Source organism: Dreissena polymorpha, chromosome 1 (assembly GCF_020536995.1).
Source record: "Dreissena polymorpha isolate Duluth1 chromosome 1, UMN_Dpol_1.0, whole genome shotgun sequence".
NCBI lineage: Eukaryota > Metazoa > Mollusca > Bivalvia > Myida > Dreissenidae > Dreissena > Dreissena polymorpha.
The window spans coordinates 21,349,990-21,360,726 of NC_068355.1; the positions used below are offsets into that span (position 1 = coordinate 21,349,990).

At 34.7% G+C, this 10,737-nt stretch overlaps 2 protein-coding genes across 2 annotated transcripts; both read left to right on the forward strand.

Moving 5' to 3' along the window:
• The first annotated feature begins 246 nt into the window (after positions 1–246).
• Positions 247–1,545, forward strand: LOC127873910 (streptavidin-V2-like). Its single transcript, XM_052418024.1, has 3 exons — positions 247–337; positions 605–716; positions 1,058–1,545. Exons 1-3 carry the CDS (start codon positions 317–319, stop codon positions 1,444–1,446), a joined length of 522 nt encoding a protein of 173 aa, XP_052273984.1. The 5' UTR covers positions 247–316; the 3' UTR covers positions 1,447–1,545.
• A 3,753-nt stretch (positions 1,546–5,298) lies between these two features.
• On the forward strand, positions 5,299–7,352 carry LOC127873935 (streptavidin-V2-like). Its single transcript, XM_052418044.1, has 3 exons — positions 5,299–5,333; positions 5,599–5,708; positions 6,794–7,352. The coding sequence occupies exons 2-3, from the start codon at positions 5,624–5,626 to the stop codon at positions 7,180–7,182; spliced, it is 474 nt and encodes a 157-aa protein (XP_052274004.1). The 5' UTR covers positions 5,299–5,333; positions 5,599–5,623; the 3' UTR covers positions 7,183–7,352.
• Positions 7,353–10,737: the final 3,385 nt, after the last annotated feature.

A 10,737-nucleotide genomic window follows, 5' to 3' on the forward strand; every position in this document is an offset into this window, starting at 1 on the left:
TATGCCAAAACATGCAACAAAAATTAAACAGTTGCCCATTAACTGTTTAACATGGCAACAATTAAAAAAATGCTTAAATATGTTCATGTCTTCCTTATTGCATTTACTTTCACACATTTTCGGTAAATAACAAGAAGTCATTAATAGAACAAAATGTTTCACAGAAAACACTTATGATGACATGCACATTTAGTGTGCAACTTGTTTGCTTTTTGCTGCAATTCAATCCGCGACATGCGTCTCGGATCACGTGACACAACTGTATATAAGAGGTAACATCCTCAACCTACATTATAACTGCGTTATCAAAAGTTTAATGCTTGATAATTGGTGCAAGGTAATAATTTATAATTTATCGTATTTTGTATTTTGGAAAGGATTAATTTTTCAGTTAAGAAAAATTACGCTGATTGCCGTCTTTTTAAGAAAAATTATTACAGTACCAAATGTAAATGCGTGAGCATTTTAATTAAATGAAATGTCTAACGTGAATTTATTTCGATAGTTATCATTTTCAGAGCATTATAACATTGATAAGTAATGTGCTCTGTTTATAGATTGCTCATTAAGTAACATGTTATGTGTATAAATATTTTTTTTCCAGAAACGCAACATCTCCATAATTGGATTGAGAATGTACCTGGTAGCAATAGTCTGTGGTGTGTTTCCCATAGTGCTAGGGCATGCATTGACTGGTGACGAAGACAACCCTTTTTGTAAGTTGTTTGTGATTTCATAAAGAATCTTATACATTCGGGTAAACATAATCAGTCAGGAAACGATATCTGTGATCAGTAGATATGACGTTTATTTATACAAAAGATTCATCAATAGAAAAGTTGATATTGTTAAAAGACGTAATATTTTTTTTTACAAAATGAACGACCCTTTATGCACAAGTTCAAGCAATCATTTAATTCTTAATTATTGGCAACGTGCAATTGATTTTCGTTTGAAAAAAATTCTAAGATATGCGGATTACTGAAAACTGATATTTTTAAAATAATAATTAATATTATAGTATATAAATTGTTATATTGTATTATTTCCAACCCAGGTCTTTGTGAGATTCCTATACCGAATGATCAAAACGAGTGCGGCATCGCGGGAGTTTGGCGGAACCAGCTCAAGTCCGTCATGAAGTTCACTTGCGTCGGCGGCCACATCGACGGCCAATATTTCACAGCGGTGGGCAAGGCCGACGGATTCTACCAACTTTCCGGCAAATACTTGAAGCCCGACAACGACACGACCCTTCTGAGCTGGATTGTTGCATATCGCAATGAGCTGTACGGAAATTCCAACTCGACGGTGGCTTGGTCCGGGATCCATTACGCTGACGAGGGTACTCTGTACACACACTGGCTGTTGACCCATTTCTATCCACGTCCCCGCCTGTGGAAAACGACGATGATCAACCACGATGACTTTCAGAAGGTCTGCTAAAGATTGAAAACACAAGGACATTTCCAATATTATGTTTATTTTGTGGGCATATCTTCACTATGAATAAACGCATATTTTTAAAATAAAATATAAACTATATTTGTGCTTACATGTTTATCTTATGTTCTTGTCTAGTTATACCATTTCTGATGTTTGACTGTAAATACTTGACGGTGTACTAAACTCGTTCTTTTAACTTAAAACAAAACAAAACAGCCATAAAAACTAAACAATAAGACATAACACAAATCATGATGCGATTATATACAAGAAGCCCAATAATATACCGCGTTTCCATGAAATATTTCCAATCGAATGTATTTCATATTGTCGCACTTTCCTTTCCTCTTTTTAAGAAGTAGGTATCACACAGATATACTACTATAACAAAGACACAAACTATTCTGGTATCCGACCGTACGCATCCAATCAGTGTGCCATTCACATGAGGTAAATGTCGCCGTGAAAACGTCATGAAACGTCATGAGTAAAACACATTTTTAAATATTAATACAATGTTAATGGACAAGACTAAAAGAATATTGTTTACACAAACTACTACGATATACAAATATAAACCTGTTTTTTATCGTTTTAAATTGTAATAATGTAATAAACTCGAGCTCAGTTACTAACTTAAAATTCCACCTGTTAATAATTAAGTATAATATGTATTTATAATAATATTTTATAAATTGGTCACGTTTCGAGCGTCGTTTCATTGCTCCTCCGATTCTAGAAAGATGACTATGAATCAAATTTTCTTAAATGCAAAGATTTCAAAAGTTATGTATTATTTTAAATAGTGATTTCCAAAAGCACTTTTAATAGACATCGTACCATTTCAACAATACAGGAATAAACTACATACACTGCACAAAATATAATAGTAAAATCGCTTCTATTTAATGTAGAACAATACATAGAAGATATGCGCTAACAAATTAGGCATATTTAGTTAATATCGAGCACTCGACGACGATTTAAAGAACAATACTAGCCGGAGAAATTGCTCTTTAACAAACTTAGCTAGCTGTTTTAGTACACACACACACACACACACACACACCCTCACACACACACACACACACACGCACGCACGCACGCGCGCGCGCACACACAGCACACACACACAAACACAGACACAAACATATATATATATAGGTAAACCGATAAATAATTAGGTAAAAAGAATCACGATTGTAACCGTTTTTTAATAATCTTTGCTGGTAGATAAAGATCTAAATACCTATTATGATCATTGGGATGTGCTAACAGAAAACGTGTTTTGCTGAAGTAAATTGTGTATTATTTTGAACCACTGTCCATAGTTCCACTGATTACAACATTATATAAGGATTTCTACAAGTCGTCATTGCGTGAATTAAATTACTTCCTTACAGACGTGTACTAGCATTTATATTACTTAATAGACAATACTAAAGAGGCTCTATCAGTTTTACTGATATCCTTGTTTTGCAAGTCATATAATTGGACCGTGCTCTGTGAAAAAGGGGTTTAATGCAGGCGCCTAAAGTGTCGCTCAGATTAGCCTTTTAGGTCCCCACACGCAAATTAGGGACGACACTTTCCGCTTTTATGATATTTTTCGTTTTAAGAAAGTCTCTTCTCAGCAAAAATCAAGTTTATGCGAAAAGTGTCATCCCTGGTTAGCCTGTGCGGACTGGACATGCTAATCTAGTACGACACTTTACGCACATGCATTAAACCCCTTTATCACAGAGCACGTCCCAGTTGAAAAAATAAAGACTTAGGATTATCGTATAATTTTGAATTGCCAAAAAACGACATAATGTTTTATCAAGGTTAGTGATGTTATTCGATCAATATTAATAAAAACCCGTTTCATTTACTTTTCAATGTCGTTTGGCCTTAATCAATAATAAAATTACATTAAAGCGTATTAATGTTAGGTATACATGTACTATTGAGCAAGATCCTTCACTGCGACGCGTGTGATCAACTAAACAGCAACGCCCAGTACTTTAATTGGGCTGAGGGAGAATTTCGATTGCTTATATTATACCGAACATGTTCGTAGTGCATAAAATTACTTAATTTATGTCAAATTAAAAAGTACTTTTTTTTTTAATTATTTTAACTTATTATGTACGTTAAGTTAGTTGCCAATTATTTTTTTATATAAAATTGAATATAATTCAATAGTAAAGATATTGAAACAGAAGATATGGTTAATAAAAATCCGTAATTTATGAAATTCTTGAAAAAATATTGTAAAATAGGACTGATCGCATTTACAAACCTCCAAGTTTGGCGTCAGTAATCAAATGCTAGTGTACAGAACAGACGAAAGCATTGACGTCACAAGTCCAGAATACAACGATAATTGGTGTCAATAGGCGCATAAAATGAAAAATTTACAATCGAATACTAATGGACGGTGACCCTTAATTGAATCACGTGTGTTTTGGTGTACAGATTGCTATTTAATGTAGAGGAAATTTGGCAATTGTTTAAAACGAAAAGACTTGCACATAAAGAGCATTTCTGTCCTGAAAATGTAATGCAATTCATTGTTCTGATATATATTAACATTCACGGGTTAACGATTGTCCAGACGCTTTTTTAATGCGTGCGTATAATCACGTTTAGCAAAAAAGTGATAACCTACAATATAATATTTACTTAGTGGAATAATACAAGTAAAGTCAAGCATATTGGTTTTAAATCGCAATTATTTTATTTTGCTGCGTATTTATGAAAAACAGAACACGTGTGAACTTCATACGTTCTTTTTCTTAAGGAATCTACAATATTTGTGACACCCAAACGTGCCACGACGTGACGCGAGCTCACTTGGCACTGTACGCTGCGATCGACTTGAAATCCGCGTACGGAGGCTAATGATAGTCGTTATTTAAGTGAAGAAACTCGACTTTCAAATTATATCTAATGGACGTTAATTGAATATGTTTAGTTGCACACTCCATTAAAAATGTTTACCGGTAATCAAAGTGATCTTAAAAAGCGTCCACGAATAAAACGATGTTTTGTACAAAAGTTTAGTTAAGTAAACGTTATATTTTGAACAATGTACACCCAACCAGTTGACCATGAACAAAATGAAACTTCAGCTGCGTGACCAGAACGTTAGATTGCTCTTACTGGAAGCGCGTGGTTTCGCTTAAAAAGTGACCAAAATTGTCAAACTAAGGAACCTACACAAACGTGAAAAAACGTGTAACATCGCAGTGAAGCAGTTTAAAGTAGTTTTTAGGCTTTTGTACATCATACTTGGAAGATTTATCATATATTTAAAACACACTCATTCTCCATACAATTATTTTTAAAGTGTTGTCGTGCAGTTTCATGAATACTCCGCAAAATGTGGTGTTAACAGCCATTTTATACATGACATTATAATAGCGTTCTCTGAAATTAAAATCAACTTGACAGAATTCTGCAGTAAGCATGTATCATTGAAAATACAAGTGAACCAATGAAATAATACGATTAACTGTTCCTCTATGATATCAAATCTTCCTAAATGAAATCAAATCTTCCTGTATGAAATAAAAGCATTATTGTTGGCTTCGCCATGCAAGTGGCCAAATCACATGATTAATGGTAACGATGACATGTCATATAAAACATTTTTTTTGAAAAGCAACAACAGAAAACAAAAGTGTGTAAAAAATATTTTCGGTCGTTCTTTCTTCAAACACTTAGGGTTTGCAGTGAAACACTTAAATACGTTAGATGACATGCACGAAAAGTAATCACATGTTCATTTATTGGACTCATTTTTGCCAAGCAGAAATCACGTGGCGTACGTGTATATAACACAGACATATCTTATCTCGACTCATAATTCCGCGCGCAAATGTTAAATTAATTTGTGCTAGGTAATAAATTCTCTTACATCTTTCCGTCGAGAGGATTAAGTTTTTATTCTGCACCGGTAGATTTTTTGTACACATATATTTTTGTTTACTAAAAACAATATGTATTGCAACGATATGCAAAACGCAAATTTCTATATTAAAAAGTATAATCAATTAAAAAAGCATCTACGCAATGATTAGGATCGAACCGTACTTTAATAGATAACTAATAAGTTGACAAGAAAGTAATGAGTATATTAGAGGATGTTGTTGTGTTTTTTTCCAGAAAATTAACGACAGTTTGGCGTGAAATGATGCATCTTGCTGCAATTGTCTGTGGTTTGTTGCCAATTGTGCTCGGTAGCCAAATGCTAATCGCAGTAGACAATCCATTTGGTAAGTCAATCCATTTGGTAAGTCAATCCATTTGGTAAGTCAATCCATTTGGTAAGTCAATCCATTTGGTAAGTCAATCCATTTGGTAAGTCAATCCATTTGGTAAGTCAATCCATTTGGTAAGTCAATCGGTTATATTATAAACAAATATTTCTTTCTAAATACGTATTTACTATTATGCATGTACTCAACATGCCTTGATAAACTGTTAAACATGACAATTGTTCGCTAGATACAGCGATAGGAACAATGAATATCTGTACATAAAATTTGTTTCATTTAAAAGGAACTTAATTGCTTCTTTTGGTATAGAATTACAAAAAGTTAAATTTGCAGTGAGACAAAACATAAAATGTTATTTTTTCCACGAGCATTGCCACAATAGGTATCAGAAGGTCGGAATAAATTTGTTTTAAATAATTACGTGTAATTTCCCTCTTAAATAAGAATATGCACAAACAAACACAATTTCTTCCATGGCTTTATTCAACCAACCATTTACTAAGTCAATTTAACTAAATTAATATGTAATCTTATGAAATCGATAGAATGCAGCAATCATGCTCGCAAACTTACTGGTTATGTTAGAATGAAACAAAATGATCTAAAACCAAAACCTGAAATACAGGTAGTCAGGTTAGGGAACACACACACTTCTTGTTAAGCTTAAATATAATGCACAAACCTAGTAAACGAGATTGTGTTAGTGTGTGATTTTTATCTGGTAGCGTTCAATTTACTTAAGTGTGGAAACAATACCATATCAAAGGTAAACCATGACATTCAGCAAGTCAGGCTTTGAACACGCTGTGGTTGTGTGTTTCAACAAACCTGACAGACCTCAAATTTTCGAGCCAAACTTTTACTTCCTGTTTGTATTCCACGTTGAATATTCGATAATTTTCTTTACATTCAATCACATTTTCAAAATTGACATAACTTTAACATATAAAGAATGTATGTTACAAATAGAATTGAATATTTCTACCATTCAACATCCTTACTATTTAAAAACTAACGTTTGTTTATGGTACAAAAAATCGTTGCAAATTGTATTCGAAACAGCCATCTTATTTATTGTTCAGGCCTCTGCGACCTTGCTGTACCGGATCATCAAAACGAGTGCGGCATCGCGGGGGTTTGGCGGAACCAGCTTCAGTCCGTAATGAAGTTCACATGCATTGGCGGCCACATCGAAGGAAAATACTTCACGTCGGTCGGCAACGCTGACGGATTTTACACTCTTTCTGGGAAATACTTGAAGCCCGACGACGACACGACAGTCGTTGGCTGGGTTGTTGCCTTTAGCAACGACATGTACGGAAATTCCAACTCCACGACCGCATGGTCCGGGATCCATTACGCTGACGAGAGCACTCTGTACACCCACTGGCTGTTGACCCATTTCTATCCACGTGCCCAGCTGTGGAAGACGACGATGATCAACCACGATGACTTTAAGAAGGTCTGCTAAAAGATTGAAATCATGCGGACATTTCCAAGATTATGTTTCTTCTTTGGTCAAATCTTCCATATGACAAATAACTTTTTTCTGAAACAAATCATTTACTGTTTATGTGTGCTTATTGTTTTTGTATTTGCATGTGCTTTATTCTGGATACATAAACATATTTTCACTTGAAATTACTGGTATTTATTTGATATGACGTCACGTTGGTGTTGTTCTGTCGTATTTGCAGAACTTCCACATAACATTACCACCCATCATAATGTCGACATCCTTATCAATGATTCTCCTAAGTTGCTATACATAACAATGACATGGTTATGATGGCCAATTAAACCATATGCCGGTGACAGACATGTAGACGACTGATTCTACCATAGCAATAATTGTTTTAGGCATCATAAGTTTTAATAAAAGTTGCCCATATTGAGTATCACTATCAACCATTTTGTATAAAAGTGCATACACGATTGCACGAAATATCGCGTCGTTGTGTTGAAGAACAAACACAAATGATAAATCAGTGTGATTATGTTAGACCGAAAAATGGATTGACAGAATAACGTACAGACATAGATCTAGAGACAAACAGAATCTCTACTTTCGTCTCTCTTTTTACCTAAAAGAGAAGTTTTCTTATATTAAGTCATAAAAGCTTAAATACATCTAGATGAAATATTTCAATTGAAAAAAGCGTCCATTTCCTCCATAACCTTACCCAATAAAACAATCGATGCATACAAACTAACATCATCATTGTGGAATTTGCTAATTCATTCGATAAAGTACCCCAACAGCAACTCTTATACTTAAATGCTATGGAATTAATTCAAATGCTCTCTTTTGAATATCTGACTTCTTATCAAGTAAAACCTAAGACTGTTATCCTGGAGGGAACCATGTCAGACAATGAACCTGTAACCTCCAGAGTCCAATAGGGCACTGTATTTTGGCCCGTCTTGTTTTGGTCTACATAAACGACTTTTCAGAATACAATGTATATCAAACATAGCACCATATGAGTCGCGTTCTGACAAAACTGGGCATAATGCATGTGCGTAAAGTGTCGTCCCAGATTAGCCTGTGCAGTCCGCACAGGCTAATCAGGGACGACACTTTCCGCCTAAATTGGATTTTTCTTAAAAGAGACTTCATTTTAACGAAAAATGTCATAAAAGCTGAAAGTGTCGTCCCTGATTAGCCTGTGCGGATTGCGACACTTTACGCACGTACGCACATTATGCCCAATTTTCTCAGAAAACGACTAATATATACAAAATAATAACAACCGACGCCCAGTAGCTCCAGATAGATATTAAAGCTGTGGTCGATCGGAGCAAGATGGGTTAATGAAATTCCACCCTTAAACATGTTACATCCTTATCACTTTCCCCTACGAACTACAAGATCACATTCTTGAAAAAGTAAACTAAACGGTACGCCAAATATCTAGGTCTTACACTCCAACGTAACCTCAAATAGGATAAACATATTAATTATATCACATGTAAAACAAACCAGGCACGAGGATTTCTTCGCCGCAACCTCAAAATTAACTCACAAAGAAGTGAAAGGTCATGCTTGCAAAACAATTTTCAGGCCTAAATTAGAATACTCATCCCCTGTCTGGAACCCACCTACGAAAGCTGAACTTAAAGAGGCCTTTTCGCGTTTTGGTAAATTGACAAAATAAAAATAAATGTTTCAGATTCGCAAATTTTCGTTGTAGGTATGATATTTGTGAGGAAACAGTGATACTGAACATTTACCTTGCTCTAAAATTTCCAATATATGCATCTTTTGACGATTTAAAAGCCTGAAAATTATAAAGCGTTGCAACGCGCTACAATTGAATAATTTGGAAAGTTCTGCTGTTATCGTTATATTTTGTGATACTACGAGGATTGCTTATATAATCTATAAAATACATTACTCATTGTATGAGCACAGATGGCCGAGTGGTCTAAGCAATAGACTCTTACTCTAGGGGTCAGTGGTTCAGGTCCAGTGGATGGTTACTTTTTTCTTCTTTATTTTATTATTGTATGTTTACTTGAGCTTTTTAGATCAAATGTTTACATTTATCAGTATAAAGCATTTAATGACAAACTTCAATACATGCCAAAATCTGTGAAAAAAACAACAACCTTTAATCAACAGGAAAAAGTACAAAGACGTGCAGCCAGATTCTTAACAAACATATATCACAATACAAGCTCAGTAACTAATATGAGAGACAGCCTAAATTGGTCCAAACGTGAAACACGCAGAACAAAAATTTCGTATTATAACGCTGTTTAAAATTATCCACCTTATAGTTGCCATCACAACTACTGATAACCTGTTTCATGTCGACCATCAATCCAGATTTAGCAATACCCATTGCGTTAGACACATACAAACCTCAAAAAACTTTCTCATTCTACACGAGACCTTTTATGCCATTCACTATACCATATACACGTGACAGCCACAGCAGACGTTTTCGAGACCCTTAGCCTTACATCTGTGTTTGACATTGACCACCTTATTCCACTTTTGACAGTAACTATTTAAATAATTTTAAAATTAACACCCAACTAAGTACCTTTGTAGAGTTTTCACCCCTTTACCGATAGGCGCCGGTAAAAATCCTTTTCAGAGGGAGTTTCGTATCAGACAAAGAAGAAGACATAATAACGGTAAACAAATGAGTCGTGTTCTGATAAAACTGGGCATAATGCATGTGCGTAAAGTTTCGTTCCAGATTAGCCTGTGCAGTCCGCACAGGCTAATCAGGGACAACACTTTCCGCCTATACTGGATTTTTTCTAAGAAGAGACTTCATTTAAACGAAAAATGTCAAAAGCGGACAGTGTCGTCCCTGATTAGCCTGTGCGGACTGCACAGGCTAATCTGGGACGACACTTTACGCACATGCATTATGCCCAGTTTTCTCAGAACACGGCTCAAATGTTCCCCATCATGCTAAGTAAAGCCTAAGGGACCGCTATGTATAAGAGCCAGGACGAACTGAGTTTCATTACAATTTTCAAGTATCAACACGGCTAACCAGTGACTTTTTACTTCAGTAAACAGGTTTTCTAGTATAGATAGTGGCTATAAACTGTAGTAAATATACGTTTTAACTGGAATAATTATTGACAAAAATCTCACTTGAAAAACACATACCGATTTCTCACTTCTAAAACTCAAATCTAAAAATGCACTATAAAAACTAATTTGCATGTTTATTTACCTTTAAACACTGACATGACTTTACAATTCTGATATGTTAACATCAGAAAAGAACACATTTAGTTCATGTAAGATATGTGGACTATATTGTGCATAATGGTGTAATGTTAAGTAAACATATTATTGAATTATTGTATTTGTTCGCATTAAATATCAATGTGTTGCTAAAGAGATACCACTTTCGTCACCAATGCTTGTGCAATTCATTAAGACCTAAGAGAAGCGTCATTATTTGTATGAACATTTTGGTTCTATGTTAATAGTATATTGTGCATCATTATTTTAAAGAGTCTCTGTTAGTGTGTTTTTTATGTAAATATATGT

Excerpts from the sequence above, each read along its gene's own strand:
- LOC127873935 (XM_052418044.1), top strand. The coding sequence starts at position 5,624 with ATGATGCATCTTGCTGCAATTGTCTGTGGTTTGTTGCCAATTGTGCTC. Across the intron at positions 5,709-6,793 it reads CGCAGTAGACAATCCATTTG|GCCTCTGCGACCTTGCTGTA; the intron begins GTAAGTCAATCC and ends TTTATTGTTCAG.
- LOC127873910 (XM_052418024.1), top strand. The coding sequence starts at position 317 with ATGCTTGATAATTGGTGCAAG. Across the intron at positions 338-604 it reads TGCTTGATAATTGGTGCAAG|AAACGCAACATCTCCATAAT; the intron begins GTAATAATTTAT and ends TTTTTTTTCCAG. Across the intron at positions 717-1,057 it reads TGACGAAGACAACCCTTTTT|GTCTTTGTGAGATTCCTATA; the intron begins GTAAGTTGTTTG and ends TTTCCAACCCAG.